Source organism: Natator depressus, chromosome 18 (assembly GCF_965152275.1).
Source record: "Natator depressus isolate rNatDep1 chromosome 18, rNatDep2.hap1, whole genome shotgun sequence".
Classification (NCBI taxonomy): Eukaryota; Metazoa; Chordata; order Testudines; family Cheloniidae; genus Natator; species Natator depressus.
In genome coordinates this window covers 13,204,550-13,224,893 of record NC_134251.1, presented here as the reverse complement: position 1 = coordinate 13,224,893, position 20,344 = coordinate 13,204,550, and the positions used below count along the sequence as shown (strand labels likewise).

General features: G+C 46.1%; 1 protein-coding gene across 1 annotated transcript in view; it reads left to right on the top strand.

Annotated features, from left to right (window-relative positions):
* Window positions 1-20,344, top strand: part of SLC25A33 (solute carrier family 25 member 33) — a 39,155-nt gene that overhangs the window by 8,618 nt on the left and 10,193 nt on the right. Inside the window, exons 2-3 of the mRNA XM_074975397.1 lie at window positions 10,010-10,189; window positions 20,213-20,290. Of these exons, the coding sequence (XP_074831498.1) occupies window positions 10,010-10,189; window positions 20,213-20,290 (258 nt within the window). The remainder of the gene's footprint in view (window positions 1-10,009; window positions 10,190-20,212; window positions 20,291-20,344) is intronic.

The following is a 20,344-nucleotide window of genomic DNA, read 5'->3' as shown; positions in this document are numbered from 1 at the left end:
TAAACTTCACATGGGACCACTGGGTAGCCAATGCAGGTCACAAAACATTGGTGTCATGTTTTTATGGTGAAGGACTCTATTTAACAAACAAGCTGCCACTCTCTGCACTAGCTTCAGGATTTAAAATATTGCTCCATGTAGAGCACTTGCAGTAGCAGGTAGATTTGTGGGGTTTTCTGAAATCAATAAGGAATAGGGCAGAGGAGACCTCCTAATAAATTGCTCCAGCAGAGGTTAATACTTGTATAGTGCAGTGCAAACACTAATCCTTACAACACCCTCTGGGAGGAGGAGAATACTAATTCACCTACCTTACAGATAGGGGAAACAGAGACTTGCAGGTTAACATGACTTGCAGGGCCACATAGCGAATCATGGGCAGAATCTGGATTAGAACTCAAGAGTTCCTGGCTCCCAGTCCTATGCTTAGTCCACTGGTCTGTGTACACTCTGATAAGAAAAAGGTCTTTCTATTTCCTGAGTAGTGTCTAAACACAGCACTGATCTGAACACAGGAAAATGCTTTGCAAGAATTCATGTACCTGGTAACAAAATTATTAGTTGGAACTTTATTGAATGCTTAATATAATTAAGGGGCTTGTCTGCTTGTCCTTATTTCATTACTTATTTTAATACAAAATCTGCTTCAGTCCCTGAGTTTGCATCCACTTATTTCACTTAATGCAGTGCTCAAGCATTGAAGGCATGACCTGCTTAACTGTCCCCACTGAGTATTCATTGCTGGAGATTGTGGCATGCTGCAGAAAAACGGACAAACTTTCCACCGCAAAATAAATCTGGGGAAAAGCTCTGTAAAGAGCATTCACTTCAGAACCCCCTAACTTTGAGATGATTCAAAATTCAGCTGTTGGGGACGCTTCTCAGTGCTTCCAGTTCTCCTAGGACGAAGATGGGCACACAATGAAATGTTAAGAGAGAGATATTGAGCCCCTTACTTGTGTAAATGAGCAATTATTTACCTGAGTGGTCCCACTGAAGGGAATGATTCTATTCCCGACTGCGCCATTGACCTGCTGGGTGACCCTGAGCAAGTCATTTCCTTTCTCTGTGCCTCAGTTTCTCAATATTTAAAATGGGGGGTAAATAATACTGACCTCCTTTGCAAAGCGCTTTGAGATCAACTGATGAGAAGTGCTATATAAGAGTGAAGTGTTATCAAATGCTTGACAGCATGAATAAGGGGGCTTCCAATCTGGTCCTCTCAAATTATCCTTCATTATAGCCTTGGCTAGGCTCGTAGCAGTTTTTGACCCATTCTATGTCTTCTGGGATTACACCATTTACCATTCTGAATTTTCCCCAACAATTATGCTTGGTCTAGCAATGCTGAGTTTGGGTTTCCTTTCTAGTTGAGTTTTGGTTTTAAGTTTTGGGAGTCGTGCACATAGACTAGGTTGTTGGGCTGCTGACAGCTTCTTTAGAATAAAGTCACTGTGTACTGGGGCAGACATTAAGTATGAATGTCAAGGTCTTTGCAAATATAGAAAGTGGGAGGTAAAAAGAGAAGCACAATCAAATGTTGAGCCTAGCAACCAGGACATGATTTTTAAATAAAGCTTTTGCATCTACAGTAAATAAACATGCTTATGTACACAGAGGTACGGGGGGTGCTACTGCACCCCCTGGCTTCAAGTGGTTTCCATTATATACAGGGTTTACAGTTCAGTTCAGTGTCTCTCAGCATCCTCACTATACAAATTGTTCCAGCTCCCCTGTATGTAGTTACATAGGGCTTCCCATCAGTTCTTGTCATAACTGCTTACTAGCTGCTTTGTGGCCCTTCTGGCACTGATGGGAATTCTTGCACATCATGGGAAAGATCCATTTCTGTTGCGATCACGTGTTTCTGCTGCCTGTAATTCTTAGGTGAGGGTGGAGAGAGTAGACGCTACTTTTAGCTACCTTTAGACCTTTCTGATTCTGGACTGCTTTCTCTTTCCTAATGAAGAACAAATCGATTGTGAAACCCTTTTATTTTGATTTTACAAGAGGCTGATGCAATAAAAGCTGTGTATCTTGTCGTGAGAACTAAAATTTTGCAGCTGGTACCTCAAAGTAATTTTAACCAGTATGGAGTCTTGGTGGACACGATAGCTGTAACTTTTACTTTGGAAACTCTGATCTGGCTGCATATTCATAATCCAGTACTGCAAGGGTTTGGCTTTGTTTGCGTAGCTGTTTAAGGTTGTTGCTGTTTTTTTTCCTTTTCCCAGATGTGGGAGTATGAGACACTCTGGGAATACTAGAAAGTATTTCCTTTATGTGCAGCAGGCTATTTTCAGCTGTCTTCCCAGGAAATAGAACATCACAGGGAGAGATGATGCAAGGAAACCTCATGTGGAGGAAAATCAGCTGATCAGAGCATAGTGTTAATATACTGAAGTATTTACTGGAGCTGACCTGCAGAGAAGTCCAGAGATTTGCTGTGCTAGATAGTGTTGTGTTTAAAGTCATGCTGGTAACATTTGCCCTGAGCGGTTAAAGCTGATTATGTGGATACTAACTCGTGCTGTGTATGAAAAGGTTACACACTTATTCCAGGAGGTACTTGCACTTAAATGGTAGAGGCTGCATACGTGTCTGAGGTTACTGAATTGCAGGATGGAAGGGCAGTCCCTGTGTGTGAACAGGGCAAGATGGCAGAGGAGGTAGCTAGTGGCTGGAGGAGAATGGCCAGGTTTCCGAGAAGGTTGGAGAAATTGCATAACGAGATGTCACTCAGTGTAGGAATCGTAATGCTCTCCTGTCAGTCATGAGGGCTGTGGTAGTACACATACTCACGTAAAACCCTAGACCGTATATTTTTAGAAGCAAGCTGCACAAAATAATCATAGAATCGGAATACCTTTTCGTATTGTGTAATCTATTGTCTGTAAGTAGTTAACTTCGTTTTATCATGTATATGAAATAAACAAGATGTAACTAGATGTTTGGCATGGTGCAGTGTGGGCTATTCCTGGTTCTAGTGCAGACTTCCTGTGTGACCTTGGGCAAGTCACTCGATCACTCGGTGCTTTGGTTTCCCCATCTGTGAAATAGAGATAATGGCTCCTTTCTCACACCCATTACCTGTGTTGTATGTTTAGATTTGTAAGCTTCAGGCAGGGAAAGTTTCTTACAGTCCCTGTACGATTGGGCCCTGATCCCAGTCTAAGTGCTACTGTAATATAAATCAAAGCATAACATTGTGTTTTTTATGTTTAACTCTAACAGCACGAAAGCACAGATTAGGCAGCAAGTGCTCATGTTCTTTGCACTGCCACCTGTTTGCTTCAAGATGCAATTCAGAGTTTTGGCTACAGTCCTAGGGCCCTGAATAAAAAGGGACCCCAGTAGCCAAGATTGCCTTTTGCCTAGCACCCTGTTGTAGCAATTAAGGTCTGAAATTCTTGGATGGCTGGTTAGTTGCCAGGAGCAGTGAGAGGGCTTTCTCTGCCCTCTTTGCAGCCTGCCAGAATCCTAAGGGCATTGCCGAGCATATAAACTCTGGTTTTGGGGATTTTTTTTTTTTTAAATATTTAGTCTCACCAGCATCTGGTTACATAATGTGGATGTGGGTGACACACTGCAAAAATGGTGGTTATGAAGCTCTGCCTTTTTTGAGTGGCTTTACATATAATTTTGTGTATCTCCATTTTTCCCCCCTGTAATAGCACCTAGCAGTTAAGACACTCTATAAAAAGAAAGCCAGCAAAGAAGCTTGTATGACTAAAGCATCTGTCCCATTATTTATGTAAATAGGGAAGGATGACTTTCTTTGGTGAAAGCAGAAACCTACTACTATGCTTATATAATTTTTCATTTCAAAGGGAATTCATTAATCGCTTCGGTTTCTGCTCTTGGATGATAAATTCTTTAAGATGGGGGTGTAGACAGGCTGAGTCAAGTTCTCCTCTCACGCCATTGATTTCAGCGGAGTCACGTATGATTTACACTACCATAAGTGAAGGTAGAATCTGGTTTGTTGTGCCAGTGTTGGATCCAGGCATTCAGGAGCAGAGGGAAGGACTTGAGGTAACTGTCAGATCCATGCCCAGAATGCAATTCCAACCCCAAACTATTTTAAAGTCTGTACTCTGGGACCGGACAAAGGTTTTGTTGTGAAGGGTTTTCCCTGCCCAGGGCCCCAGTCCCTTCCCCCTCCACCCTCTCTGTGTTCAGGCAAGCACATGGGCAGCACGCACAGTTCATGCTGTCCATTGAGGAAGATGTGCTAAAGCCTTGCGCTCCAAAGCTCTATTTGCAGAGCAGATAGCTAATGTCAGGCCCAGGTTCTGTACACAAAGTGAGCAAAGTGCTGATAACAACCAAGCTGCTTGTTCAGTCAGTCTTGTGTCAGTTTTTCTGTAAATGTAGCTCAGCCTCCATCCACGCAACAGAATTTCAGCTGCTGTGTGTGTGCCTAGCTTCCTAAGCAGCTTCAGTGCTTTATTCTACAGCCAAGGTCAAAATCAAGTGGATTAAAATGTCTGGAGGCAAAGCTGTTTCTCAGAATACCTGTTACTGTAAAATGCATGGATTGCCACTGGTTTAGGATAAGCTCTTTTTGTTTGTGATAGGAAGGAGCAAGAATCAAGAAGACGAAGGAAAACACACTTGACTGATGTTATTACTCATAGTTGAAGGCTCTAAAGTTCTCAGATTTCACAGGGGGGCTGTTTGCATGGGGGAGAATTATTAATGGTAAAGGGAGGAAGAATCTTGCAGCCTATCCAGCAAATGCAAACAATAATGGGGAAACTGGAATTAAAGTACCCTCTTTGTTTCCAAATAGTCCTGGATGTTCTGATCATCTTTACAGTAAGGCCTAGTCTATCCTTAAGTTTTACTGTCAAAACCCCTATAGTGTAGATAGATGCAGCTTATACAGGCAAAAAGAAATGCTTTTGCCCTTATAGTTTATATCAATTCAGTAAGCAAAATTAGCTCTACCAGCAAAAGCACATTTATGGCCAGCTTTTCTCAAATGCGGTCACCAGGGGATTTTTCTGTGGCCTGGGTGGAGATTGGGTGGAGGGGCGCAAAGCAGTTGCTCCTGGCTGCCTTGGTGTTTGCTAGCACTGCCAGCAAGGGATCAGCGCTCTTCACCACAGAGCCTCTTGGGGGCTCCGGGCAGCGCCTCTGCAGACATGTGGGGCCAGTGTGCGTGCTCAGGGGGCTGCAGGCTTCAGCCTGGGGCAGTGGGGCTTAGGGTTGGAAAAATAGAGCAGCCACCAGCAGGGGTTGGTGGCCGCACTCTGAGGCCACCAGAAAGAGTTGTTCAGAAAATCCCTCGCTAGGTAGGGGCTTGCGTAACAGGGGGCAAGAAGTGGCACAGGCCCTCCTCCAATCAGCAGGGGCACAGAACTCCGCTGGCCCCCGGGGCGGGACGGGGAGAGGCGAGTAAGGTCCACTGACTCAGGGGAAGGGGGGAAACCAGCCTCTCGAGCCGTGGACAGCACAGAGAGTGCCCCTCCAAAAGCGACCAAACTTTTATTCTTGTGCATGCCCCTAACACTGGGGCATTTGCCTGCATAGAAATGTCAGAGAAAATCACCCCTAACCAGCCTGGCTATAGCAGCAAAAGTTCTTCGTGTGTAGACCTGGCATTAGACTTTACTCTGGTGCTTATGAGTTTTTCCAGCAAGTTCCTTGTAACTCTAGCAGGCACTGCTTGGCCTGTGAGTAAGATGAGGGGCAGTTTTTTGCTTCCTTCTCATGGACAACACCTAAATTGCAATTTCGCCATAAGATCCACTGAATTAAATGGTGCTCTCCAGAGGGAATCTCATAGCATGTTATCACTTCAAGAAATGCTGAGACGCTTGTGTAAACAAAGAAAATGCTTCCTTCCATTGAGTTTAGCTGTGGAAGATCTCTCCTATTGTAGAAAGTTGAACTTTTCATTCTACATCCTAGCTAACACCTATAATAATATCTTACAACACACTTCTTCAGTAGATCACAAAGCACTTCACAAAGGAAGTATCCTACTGAGGTACACAGGGGCAAAGAGTCTTGACCAAGGTCACTCAGCCAGGGCAGTGGAAGAGATGAGAATAATACCCAGCTCTTTTGAGTTTTAGTTCGGAGCTCTATCCACTTGGCCACACTGCCTCTGTTGATCATTACTGGCAAGGGTTAATTCTGGAGCAGAGAGCTTCAGCATGATTGCAAGAAGCAGCATGTATGTAAGGTGAGGTGCAACACACTAGTTCAGGGGGTCTCACACTCAATTTACCTTAGAGCCAGTGCCAGTCCTCAAATCCTCCCAGCAGGCCAGTAATGTCACTGACAACGGTGTTCAGAAAAGAAAATGTTTATATTTTGTTTTTTATTTTGAATTTCTTAGCAATAATAAAACTGTCATACAACTTTATACAATTCTTTGCCTGCCAGAGAGTTTTTAGTGTTTGCCAGTTTGTTGATGTTTGGCCTCAGTGACTGAGCCGTTGAAACCTTCAGGATTACGGCAAGGTGTGCATCAGATAGTTGTGGTCGGTATTTTGACTGGGGGGGGGAGTGACTCTGCCTGGCAACTAATGATGCTGCCCCCATGGCTGATTCTGCCCAGTGATTAGTGATGATATTTCTGTCCCTCTCCCCCAGCCAATGGGAGCTGCAGGGGGCGGTGCCTGCAGAAGACAGAGCCGGCAGCGTGGCTATATGGGTTTCTCCTCTATGGGCTGCAGTGGGGAGGCCACTTACATAGCAGTACAGGAACTCCTCACTTAACGTTGTAGTTCTGTTCCTGAAAAATGTGACTTTAAGTGAAACGATGTTAAGCGAATCCAATTTCCCCATAAGAATGAATGTAAATGGGGGGGGTTAGGTTCCAGGGAATTTTTTTTTTTTTGCTCTACAGTACAGTACAGTACTATAGTTGGGAGGTGCCCCCGCCTTACCCCACACAGGCACAGCCCACTGGCACTGGAGACAATGAGGCAGGCAAGGAGGCTGAAGGTGCTGTAGGCTAGGAGAAGCATGTTGCACAGCTGCAGCTTCCCCTACTCTGCAAGCACCAGGGGCAGGGCACTCAACCCTCAGCCTGCCCACTCCACCCCTTCCCCCAAGCCCCCACCCTTGACCCGTCTCTTCTACCCTCCCTCCCTCCCCCTTCACTCCACATGCCACATCCTTGCTCCTCCCCTGCCTCCTGCCTGCGGCAATCAGCTGGCTTGCGATGTTCAGGGGGCAGGGGAGGGAGGGAGGGGGAGCCTGTGCACCGAGTCCTCACTCCTCCCCCCTCCCTCCTGAATGCTGAAAGCCAGCTGATTGCCACGGGCGGGAGGAGGGGGAAAGCGCTGATCCACAGGATCTGCCAGCGGGTGGGAGGTGCTGGGGGAGGGGGGGGCATAGGGGAGCTGATCGGGGGCTGCCAGCTGTGGACAAAGTAGACAGCCAAACGACGTTATAGCAAAGCATTGCACAACTTTAAATGGAGCATGTTCTGTAATTGAGGAGGGGCGTAAGATCGAAACAACATTAAGCAAGAGGATGTTAAGTGAGGAGTTACTGTAGAACCTCTCTGAGCCACAAACTTGCATATTGTCCTAACCAGCGGCGTTGCCGCACTTCTCAGCACAGCTGTAATAGCAGAATGGTGTTGTAAGCTTACTGGAAAAGTTATGCGTGTTACTGAAGCTTTACACAATATGTACTATGGGAAAAAAAACATTTACTAGCATGTAGTGAACTGTTTAAATCATTGTAAACATTTGTCAAAATAAATGAACCAGCTACATCTTGCAATCAACTATCCTTGTTTTTCAATCATGTTTGTTTGTTTTTATTAATTTCCAGAGGGTTTCCCAATCAGTAGTGTGAGTTAGCATTGTTCATTGCTCAACGTATACACAGTAGTTGCTAGCCCTTGGGGTGGGGTGTGCATGAGCAGGTTTCAGGGGGTCTGCCGAGCAGGTACAGCATTAGACTTTCTGGGGCTCATGACAGAAAGCTGAAGCCCCACCACGTGTAGCCCAGGGCCCCAAGCCCTGCCACCCGGGGCTGAAGTTGAAGCCTGAGCAACTTAGCTTCACAGGGCCCTCTGTGACATGGGGCCCCGGGCAGTTGCCCTGCTTGCTAACAACTAATGCTGGTCCTGGCTTTTGTATGCAGAAAACCTGTTGTTGTGGCATAAGTGGGACGTGGAGTTTTTATAGCATGTTGGGGTGGGGGCTCAGAAAGGAAAATGTTGAGAACCCCACCCCCGGACTTACGGTATGCCTGCACTGCACACTAAGCCCAGGCTCTGATTCAGGTTCAGCCCAAGCCCTCCTTTCATCTGCACACACAAATCAGTCTAACTCATGTCAGCAAGCACTCAGGACCTGGGTCATAGGACCCTGCTAGGGCTTTGGGCTCTCACCCACCCCCCGAATGTTTTGCACTGTGGATGCAGCTCAAGCTGTAGACCCAAGTCAAAATGTCTGTGTAGTGCAGTATTGACACACATTAGCATGGCTGTGATACCATGGTCCAGCAATTGCAAACCCAGGTGTACAATACAGTGAAGATGCTTGAGCACAGGCTTGGAAGCACAGGTCCACAAGCCTGGATCCCACTGACCTGGATTTACGATGCCGTGTGTAGACACCCTTAAGGGCTTGTCTACTCAGGGACATTCAGGAAAGAAATGCACACTTTTAGTTAATTTGGAATTAAAAGTGCATTAGTTACACCACATTAATCCCTGGGTGGACACTCTTTCAGAATTTAAATGGCCTTATTTCGGTTTTGTTCACTAGTGAATTAAACTAAACTGAGATAAGATCACTTAAATTCTGAATGAGTGTGTCCACTCAGGGATTTAATGCAGTTTAACAAATCCACTTTAAATTCACACCATAAATTAATTCACATTAATTTTTCCTTTGTCCCCAAGTAAACAAGTCCTCTATACCATTTGCTAACAGGAAGAAGCCATTAGTCAAGAAAAGGAAGGCGAAGAAGACTAAATTGGGTTTTGTCAGCATGTAGATAATGGTGGGGAAAATAAGAGTTGAACAACAAGAGCAGCAACCATAGCACATGGTGTTACAGTTGAGAAAACAACAGACAAACTGAAATAAAACTAAATGCTTTTATTACACTTTTTTGTTTCGATTCTATCAGGTGGCAACCGTTTGTGTCAAGGACAAGATTTTCTTGACCCTTGTGAGTAGGGGCTAATGCACAGACTTGGAATTCATGGTTTGTTTCTTTTTAAATTGTTAGTAAAGGTGTTATAGTTTTAATATATAAATTACACCTGAGCTTCCCATATCGGAGTCAGTGACCCATCCAATTTGACCACATAGCTTGTCCTTTTGCCCCCCTGTCTTGTTCTCAAATATTAGCTAGTTTTTCAGGGCAACTAACTTGGAGGTCTGAGATTCCTCCACCTACCACTTCTCAGAAGAGAGCGTATGAACTGCTTTTTAAAACGACTGACTGAAGGAGAGAAGGCTTTGTCACATCCCTTTCGGCACAAGTCCCCTACAATTGCTATTTTTTACCTTCTCTAGCTAGGCTTCCTTGATGGAAGAATCCCCCAAGGACATAAATCTAGAGCCTTCTTTGTAATAGGGCTAGTGACCCACTAAAAACTGGAATTACTCCACTCCATTCAAGAAAACCAAATTCTCTTGCACAGTAAGATCAGGTGACCTGGACAAACAGGAACATAGAACACGGGACTAAGAGCTGATCAGTTGCTATTGATTTGGGCGTTTTGCTGACCTTCAGAATCCTCCTGCCACTGGTAACTTATGCAGGCATTGAGTAGAAAATGATTCACTAAATCTTTTTGAGACAAGGAAGCATTAGTGCTCCTGAATCTCTTTCTGAACCCTCCTCTTTTACCTCATGCCAAAAATTCCCCTTTCCCGGTATTGACATAAACACAGTTGTAACTCTTTCTTGCAGTGGGAGAAGGGAGGGGAAAGAACTTCACTTGTTATATAACGGTGGTGTTTCGATATGACCTTCTTTTGCTTACACTGTATTCTGTTTGCATTGTGCCATACAGGTGCGGGGGTACAGTTGGTGCCATTGTTACATGTCCCTTAGAAGTAATAAAGACCAGGCTCCAGTCTTCAAGGCTAGCTTTCCGGACTATCTACTATCCTCAAGTCCAGCTGGGGACGATCAGTGGGGAAGGAATGGTCAGGCCGACATCTGTATCACCCGGACTTCTCCGGGTTCTAAAGTGAGTACAGCTCTTGTCATTCATAGCATCCTGTGCAACCAGTGGACTTGACTCTGATTTCATTGGCACTGGTTTTACACTTGAATGGTGTCATTCTGGACTCTCACTGGTGTGAGATGGGAATTGGGCCTTATGTATTCAGCATCAACTGAAAAGTTGAATTAACCTTTAAAAATACATCTTGTGGAAGCACCTCTGAATTTTCAAAGGAACTTATTTAAAACTGCACTGAGAAGCTTTCCAAAGAGTATTGGTTTGGATAAGTGTCTGGAGGTAGTATTTTTAAATAGACTTATTGGCTCTAAGCTTTCTGGTAAGTATGAAGCCCCAAGGATCAAGAGACGGTAGTATTCTCTTGCTAGGTGATATGTATGTCTGCTTGCAGGAGAAGTTTTAAAAATATGCCTTTCCTCCGTAGCACTTCCTGTAGCTCAGAACATGTGGATTCTCACCCTGTTCATCCTTTTGGATTTCTCATGTTTCTCAGTCTTTTGCACTGGAGCAGTGTGATGGGCAAGTCCTGCTGGCTAGGCCCCTGTCTTAGCAGTGTGACTGAAAGACTGAGTGAGCCACTGAGGCAGAACTCCTCCCTCTCATCTCTGGAGCTGGTGACAGTCCTAGTTCAGAGTCGGAGCAGCATGGGAGAAAAACTTTTCATTGCTGCTGTCTGTGCTGTGTACCTGTTCTGGGGACCATGGACTCCAAGACTGTCACTCTAACTGGGGTCTACCCCTCCACCTGTTTCAGGGAGCCTGGTCCCTTTTGTTTTGATGGGCTGTACCCACCTTTCTAAGGTTTTGTGGGCCCCCCTCCCGCCTGTGTGGGTGGGTGTTCAGTTGCTTTGATGGGCAGAATCCACAAACACCAGTCATCAAATAGTGTGGGGCCTTGGCCTAAAATTCACTTAAAAAAAAAAAAAGAGAGAGCCAAAAGCCCATCAAGTGATGAAGAAGGGAAGAGTGTAAAGGCCATAGCGTGTGGTGTCTTGCATTGCTCGACTGGCACTGTGTTTTAGAGTATTAGACTGTAGTTTAATAATATTGGAATGGTCCAAACTAACCTCTGACACCCTCTGTGCTGGAGGGTGAAGGGGTGTGTAACACACCACTGCTCTGGGTTTGCAGGGCAGTAGCGCAGTGGTGTACACTTGGGATTGCTTTTCAGAGCAATCTATCCATGTCTTTCTTTTAAGGCTTAGATTCTGCCAAAAACTGCACAATTGGCAGCTTCAAGACTGAGCTTTTCCAGTGGCGATCCGGCTGCCAGGTATCCTGTTCCCAGCTTCTTTGAAACAATAGATTGATAAAACTAACAATCCATTTTATACAAGCTTCCTATCTTTCATGTTTGCCACATCATTCATTGCTGTCCCCCTTCTTACATTCCCAGCTACGTGCTACAAATTAGATGAGACTTGGTTTCTGCCCAAGAACCTGAACTGATGCAAACAGGATCTACATGATGTAATCTTTGCTCAGTACCTGGGGTTGGAAAGTCTCGGGCAGAGGTGGGCAAACTACGGCCCACGGGACCGTCCTGCTCGACCCTTGAGCTCCCAGCCAGGGAGGCTAGGCCCTGGCCCCTCCCCCGCTGTTTTCCCTCCCCCGCAGGTGTGCCGCTGCGCGGGCAGCACATCTTGTGCCCGCCCACCTCCGAGGCTTTCCAATAAGCCCGTCCCACTGCTCTGAGCGGCATGGTAAGGGGGCGGGGGGAGTTGGATACGGGGCAGGAGGTCCCAGGGGGCAGTCAGGGGACAGGGATTGGTTGGACGGGGCGGAGGTTTTGTGGGGGGGGTGGAGACACACACTGGTCAGGAGACAGGGAGCGGGTTAGGGGATCCCAGGAAGAGGGGGGACAGGGAACAGGGGAGGTTGGATAGGGTGTGGGGTCCTGGGGGGGCAGTTAGGGACAGGGGTCCCAGGAGGGGTCAGTCAGGGGACAAGGAGCCGGGGGGGGGGGGTTGAATGGATCAGGGTTTCTGAGGGGGGCATTCGGGGGCGGGAAATGGGAGGGAGGCAGGGGCCAGGCTGTTTGCGAAGGCACAGCCTTCCCTACCCAGCCCTGCATACTGTTTCGCAACCCTGATGTGGCCCTTGGCCCAAAAAGCTTGCACACTCCCGGTCTAGGGTGATCTTTTGAATTTGGAGGTCTTTCTGGTACAGGTAGGGCGCTGGTGAATGCGTGTGAATGAGGGCTTCTCTGCACTGTTATGAAAGGCGCTGATTGTGACGTGCCACACGGGAACTCATGGGGGAGGAGAGGGAAGAGGAAGGAGACAGTGTCTTTCACAAAAGCAGTCCCTCAGACAGCCCTATTCTTTCCTCCTCTTTTGCTATTTCTGACTGAACGAGCAGCCTTCTGCCTGCTACTGATGTGTGGTTTCAGGCAGTGCACATTATATGGTCATTCCCATAAATCCTCAGCTGGGAGTTTGAACTCCCCCCTGCATATCCCTGTTGGAAAATCTCCAGGGCTCGTCAGATGCCTCTGCAGACGCCTCTGCAGACAGGTAGGAGCAGCATGTGTTCAGCCTAATCTTTTCATGACATACATCCAACAAAAGAAGACTGGATCGAAGGCAAGCCAGTGCTCCCAAGTTAATGGTTTTGTATGGCCTAACCTGAGGCCTAGGTCTCTGCTGCTACATTTCTGAAGAAAGCAAAGGCAAAATCTAATCTGCACCAGGTTTATGTGGATCTTTGCAAATAAATATTTGCACTTTATTTTCGTGTAACGATTTTTTGTTTACATCAGGAATTTTGGTCCCCCCCCCCCCCCCCAACAACAAAAAAAAGCCCAGCAAAACATGTTGGTTGATTCATGTAATACTGATAAATTTGGCACATTGCCCAGTGAAGTTGCGTGAATTAGATAACAATACAGTGGCAATCAAGTCCTCTACAGACTGTGTAGCTTGCGTCACGTCACAACTTGAATCTCATATTATAGATAAGCAATACTTCTCTCTCACCCTATCCCCCAAATGCCAAGCACTCCTCTTTATAACATTTTTTTTTTTTTGGTCAGATTGAGTCTAGAGCAGTACACGATGCACAACCAAGGTAACTGGAGCAAATCAGTGCATTTTGGATGCATCTAACTCCCCTCCCTCCTGCGACACAAGGCAATCCTGATTAAAAGGGAGTCCAATAAAATCATTTCAAGGTAGCCAGCTCTTGTGACAGTATTCACCCGCTCTCTCTCATTTTCAGGGTTGTCCTTTGTGGGGAGATAGAAAGTTGGCTAAAACTGGGTGCCCTTTTACCATCCTTATAGACTCATTAAAGTCAGCGTTTGTGGTCTCGATTTATTTAATCTTGTTTCATTTCAGCAACTGCTCAAAGTCTGTAGCTTGCCTGGCTCCTTTTCCAGATGTCTGTGAAGCAATCTTGCAAATCGATTGTACTGTTTGTATTTCACAGACAATAAATTCTTCGGAGTCTATAATTGATTTCACACGAGACCTCAGTACACTCTCCTAAAGAGACAGTGTACGCTTGCCACTGGCTCCCCTTTCCCATTTTGATGAAATCAGACCCCCTTGATGCTGCAGTAACCACGACTTTGTGTAAATGGGCACATTCTCCAAGGAAAGAGTAAACGCCTTCCTTGCTGCCACCTCCACCAAAGAAAGTTTTCAGAGACCACATTTGTAGAGCGTTCCCTATAGATAGGAGTGCACTTTCCTCCCAAGACTAATTGCCTTCTCTATAGCAACATTGGATGAAGGGGTATAGAGGGAGCATGGGCTCGTTCAGCATTTTTCTTAGTTATATCATTGGAGTCAACTGTTCAGAACCTGATTCTTCATGATTAAGGCTACATTGAGGTCATGGAATCCCTGACTTCCAGAGTCCTCCGTGACCGTCTCTGCTTCAGCCCCAGGGGCCGAGGGACTGGAGCTGGCAGCCAGCGGGGCCCCAGGAGGGTTCCAGCAACAGGTGACAGCAGTGACGGGGCCCCCTGCAAGTTTCCAGCAACAGGCAACAGCCTCCTGAGGGGGCCCTCCTCAGGGTTCCAGCGATGGGCAACAGCCTCAAGTGGAGGGGTGAGGCGGGGAGGGGGCCACCTTGGGCAAGTGGCTGGGGGTGTCCCATTTTCTCTTTGACAAATATGGTCATCCTGCAGCTCCCAACATCTGTGGGTGAAAGGGGGGGTTCCCCTGCAGCTGCCGCAGGCAGAGGGGGTTCCCCACAGCTCCCAGCTACCACAGTGGCGGGGGAAACCATGGAGCCGCAGCAGCAAAAGTCACAAAGGTCATGGCTTCCCTGAAGTTTTGTTTATTGCCCGTGACCTGTCCATGACTTTTTTTTTACTAAAAATAACCATGACAAAATCTTAGCCTTATTCATGATTGATTCTTCAGAGAAGATGCTGTATTAATAGCTTTCGACTCAAGCAAGCCTTCTAGAGGAGGCAATGAGCGGTGATGACTTTTTGGGGCTCCTCTTACTGATGTCTCAGTGTGTTCCAGGCTGCAGAATACTAGGGGTTTGGGGCATAGATTGTCTTTTTATTGTTGTAGATGCTGTGCAAACACACAACAACCTCAGTGGGGTCCTGGTCCATGATTGGAGCTCCTAAATGCCACTACAATTCAAATAATGCTGCTGGTGGCGATCCTTCCTGTTGCTGTGAACTTGAAACCTTAAAGCAGGATGGAGAGCAAATTGGGTCTTTTGCATTAATTCCCTCTGCCCTTCTCTTCTGAAACTGCTGAGCTGGGGGCGCGTGAACTAGGTGCTTTGCGTGGTATGATAATTCCATTGAAAGGGAAAAAGCCTTCAGAGGCCTCTGTCAGATTGCTCCCAGGGAGTTGTGTATTGGCTATGAAAACACTGACTGTTAAGGCTAGAAAGAAAATAAATGCCCTGGACAGACCTGGTTAAACTTGCCTGTGGAACCTTTCAGAATGGAAAATGGTCCCAGAAGGGCAAGCTGCTTGTGTGTAAACCAGATTTTGGTGAGTCACCTCAGCTGGAAGCCACAGTCGTGACTATTAAAGTGACAAAGAACAAGCAGTCACTGGATCTGTTTCCTAGGAGACACTTAGCCTTGGAGTTTACAGAGAATATTCGGCTCCGCTTTGGGGATGCATTTCAGAAGCTTTCTAATGAGCTTGTTTTTTGGGCTCTGCGGCAAACATTGCCAACAGCATTAATGACCTGGAAAGTAAACTTTGCAAAATGGGAGACTTAAACCAAAAGAACAGGCACGTGTGAAGGACCTTTGGAAGCAGGAGCTGTTTGAATTTCCTCGCATGTTTTTCACACGCACTTTTTTTATTAAATAGGAGGGCTGCTACTGCCTTGCAGGCCACCGTACTGAAATCCAAAGCAGCTCCATGGCAATAAAAGTGGCTTTTGCTGATGGGTGAAATATGGTCCATGGATACTTACTAGGGCTCAACCATTATTTTCTTTCTTGTAAATGACAGGTTTCAGAGTAACAGCCGTGTTAGTCTGTATTTGTAAAAAGAAAAAAGAAAAGGAGTACTTGTGGCACCTTAGAGACTAACCAGTTTATTTGAGCATGAGCTTTCGTGAGCTACAGCTCACTTCATCGGATGCATGGCATATTGTGGAAACTGCAGAAGACATTATATACACACAGAGACCATGAAACAAAACTTCCTCCCACCCCACTGTCCTGCTCGTAACAGCTTATCTAAAGTGATCATCAAGGGAGGGCCATTTCCAGCACAAATCCAGGTTCTCACCCTTCCCCCCGCCCCCCCCACAGACACACATACAAACTCACTCTCCTGCTGGTAATAGCCCATCCCTCTTTGAAACCTCTCTTTATAATGCGCATGATAATCAAGGTGGGTCATTTCCAGCACTAATCCAGGTTTTCTCACCACCGCCACCCCCCCCCCCACACACACACACACCCCCCTCCAAAAACCACACACACAAACTCACTCTCCTGCTGGCAATAGCTCATCTTACAATGTGCACAGCAATAATCCAAGTTTAACCAGAACGTCTTGGGGGGGGGGGAGGGGGAGGGGTTGTAGGAAAAAAAAAAAAAAACAAGGGGAGATAGGCTACCTTGCATAATGACTTAACCACTCCCAGTCTCTATTCAAGCCCAAATTAATAGTATCCAATTTGCAAATGAATTCCAATTCAGCAGTTTCTCGCTGGAGTCTGGATTTGAAGTTTTTTTGCTTTAAGATAGCGACCCTCATGTCTGTGATTGCGTGACCAGAGAGATTGAAGTGTTCTCCGACTGGTTTATGAATGTTATAATTCTTAACATCTGCTTTGTGTCCATTTATTCTTTTACGTAGAGACTGTCCAGTTTGACCAACGTACATGGCAGAGGGGCATTGCTGGCACATGATGGCATATATCACATTGGTGGATGTGCAGGTGAACGAGCCTCTGATAGTGTGGCTGATGTTGTTAGGCCCTGTGATGGTGTTCCCTGAATAGATATGTGGGCACAGTTGGCAACGGGCTTTGTTGCAAGGATAGGTTCCTGGGTTAGTGGTTCTGTTGTGTGGTATGTGGTTGTTGGTGAGTATTCGCTTCAGGTTGGGGGGCTGTCTGTAGGCAAGGACTGGCCTTTCACCCAAGATTTGTGAGAGTGTTGGGTCATCCTTCAGGATAGGTTGTAGATCCTTAATAATGCGTTGGAGGGGTTTTAGTTGGGGGCTGAAGGTGACGGCTAGTGGCGTTCTGTTATTTTCTTTGTTAGGCCTGTCCTGTAGTAGGTGACTTCTGGGAACTCTTCTGGCTCTATCAATCTGTTTCTTCACTTCCGCAGGTGGGTATTGTAGTTGTAAGAATGCTTGATAGAGATCTTGTAGGTGTTTGTCTCTGTCTGAGGGGTTGGAGCAAATGCGGTTGTATCGCAGAGCTTGGCTGTAGACGATGCATCGTGTGGTGTGATGGAAATTGTTGAAATCATGGTGGAATTCCTCAAGGGCTTCTTTTCCATGGGTCCAGATGATGAAGATGTCATCAATATAGCGCAAGTAAAGTAGGGGCGTTAGGGGACGAGAGCTGAGGAAGCGTTGTTCTAAATCAATTTCCATCCCACCATCAACCTCAGCCTGGTCCAGTCCACACAAGAGATCCACTTCCTGGACACTACAGTGCTAATAAACGATGGTCACATCAACACCACCCTATACCGGAAACCTACTGACCGCTATTCCTACCTACATGCCTCCAGCTTTCACCCTGACCACACCACACGATCCATCGTCTACAGCCAAGCTCTGCGATACAACCGCATTTGCTCCAACACCTCAGACAGAGACAAACACCTACAAGATCTCTATCAAGCATTCTTACAACTACAATACCCACCTGCGGAAGTGAAGAAACAGATTGATAGAGCCAGAAGAGTTCCCAGAAGTCACCTACTACAGGACAGGCCTAACAAAGAAAATAACAGAACGCCACTAGCCGTCACCTTCAGCCCCCAACTAAAACCCCTCCAACGCATTATTAAGGATCTACAACCTATCCTGAAGGATGACCCAACACTCTCACAAATCTTGGGTGAAAGGCCAGTCCTTGCCTACAGACAGCCCCCCAACCTGAAGCGAATACTCACCAACAACCACATACCACACAACAGAACCACTAACCCAGGAACCTATCCTTGCAACAAAGCCCGTTGCCAACTGTGCCCACATATCTATTCAGGGAACACCATCACAGGGCCTAACAACATCAGCCACACTATCAGAGGCTCGTTCACCTGCACATCCACCAATGTGATATATGCCATCATGTGCCAGCAATGCCCCTCTGCCATGTACATTGGTCAAACTGGACAGTCTCTACGTAAAAGAATAAATGGACACAAAGCAGATGTTAAGAATTATAACATTCATAAACCAGTCGGAGAACACTTCAATCTCTCTGGTCACGCAATCACAGACATGAGGGTCGCTATCTTAAAGCAAAAAAACTTCAAATCCAGACTCCAGCGAGAAACTGCTGAATTGGAATTCATTTGCAAATTGGATACTATTAATTTGGGCTTGAATAGAGACTGGGAGTGGTTAAGTCATTATGCAAGGTAGCCTATCTCCCCTTGTTTTTTTTTTTTTCCTACAACCCCCCCCCCCCAAGACGTTCTGGTTAAACTTGGATTATTGCTGTGCACATTGTAAGATGAGCTATTGCCAGCAGGAGAGTGAGTTTGTGTGTGTGGTTTTTGGAGGGGTGTGTGTGTGTGTGTGTGGGGGGGGGGGGGGTGGCGGCGGTGGTGAGAAAACCTGGATTAGTGCTGGAAATGACCCACCTTGATTATCATGCGCATTATAAAGAGAGGTTTCAAAGAGGGATGGGCTATTACCAGCAGGAGAGTGAGTTTGTATGTGTGTCTGTGGGGGGGGCGGGGGGAAGGGTGAGAACCTGGATTTGTGCTGGAAATGGCCCTCCCTTGATGATCACTTTAGATAAGCTGTTACGAGCAGGACAGTGGGGTGGGAGGAAGTTTTGTTTCATGGTCTCTGTGTGTATATAATGTCTTCTGCAGTTTCCACAATATGCCATGCATCCGATGAAGTGAGCTGTAGCTCACGAAAGCTCATGCTCAAATAAACTGGTTAGTCTCTAAGGTGCCACAAGTACTCCTTTTCTTTTTTCTTGTAAATGTCCCTCTGTGCCAAGGCTTCTTGCTTGGAATCGAACCCTCCACTAGGGATGCTTTTGAGCCAAACTTGTACAAAATGTGCAGGGTCCCCAGGGGGGCATCCAAACCATTTACCCTTTTTTATATTGGTGCCAGCTCATCTCACCCATTTGGGTTTAAACCATGGGAAGGAAAAAATGACACTCAAGGTCAGGAATTTGGACTGATCTTCAGCGGTGTTGCCAACTCGCACTATATTTGGTGGCTGTCTTAAAGCCCCAGCTCTTAGAGTCTAGTGATTGTGACAATCTCAGCTTTCATTTTAGAAGAGTACATTTCTAGCCATCATAATTGCAAAGAAAAGCTTGAAAACGTGATCCAGGTGTAACCTAAAAGCTCAAAACCCAGAAGGCGAAGAGAATGAATCCCAACATTATTATTTATTATTTTATTTTTAAATCTCATGAGTTTTAAGGCCAACTTAGGCTCTGCTATATCAAATGCATGATTTTTTTTTCAATGCTCGGAATTGACAGTACTGCAACTGCAGTGTTCTGTGCTTCTGCTTAGGAGGCCTAAACCAGAATTTGTAATGCCTGGTCAGACTAGACTCCAAGCTGCGTAACAGGGAGTGTATGCTTCCCCTTGGTAGGAGGAATGTGTAGGTTCCTACTTCTGGAAACTAGTCCTCACCCTCCCTCCATGCTCTGACCATGTGTTCTCCTGTCCCACTTTTCCCCAAAAAATACTCTCGCAGTCCTCCAAAAAGAGTGTGTGGGGCAGTTCCACTCTAGTCTTTATCTCCCCATTCCTCCCATGTGGGGAAAGCTGCATGGTTCTCTGATTCTCATAGGGTCCGGGCAGCCCCTGCATCAGTGACTCAGGACTAGGAAAGCTCAGTCTCGCGCCCACTGCAGAGTGGGCAGGGAACACCGCCTCCTATGCTCATTAGCCCCCACTGGTGACCCATTTGAAGGGGTGCACCATTTAGCAAGGCCTCTCAACCCCACACACCTTTGCTTCTCAGTGAAATCTCCACTTCCCCTCAAAAGCTTCCCCCTGAAGGAATAGCTGTGATAGAATGAATGCTTTTTTTGTCTTTCAGAACTGACTTCTCTTGTGATCTCCATTAACTTTTTTAATAACCCAGCTCCCAATAGTTTTCAAGCAATTGAGCTATTAAGCTGCTCTCATATGACACAAATGCAGATTTGTCTGTAATACCCTTAAGTTCCATTGCGTTAGCTTGCTTTTTCAAGTCAATAGCTAAATCAGCCAGCTTTCTACCAAAGAGCACAGCCTGATTGCTAATAGGTTTGTTTAATACTGTGTTATCTTTTACCGCAGTTTTCCTGATCTGTGACTGATGGTTATTGTCTACCAGGAGAGGTAGTTGGTGATCTTGCATTTTTATTTTTTTAGGTCAATTTTGGAAAAAGAAGGACCAAGGTCGCTCTTCCGAGGATTGGGTCCAAACTTGGTTGGAGTGGCACCATCAAGGTAAAGATCTTAAAGGGTTCAGTTCCATAATAATAAAAAAGTACATTTTAAGGC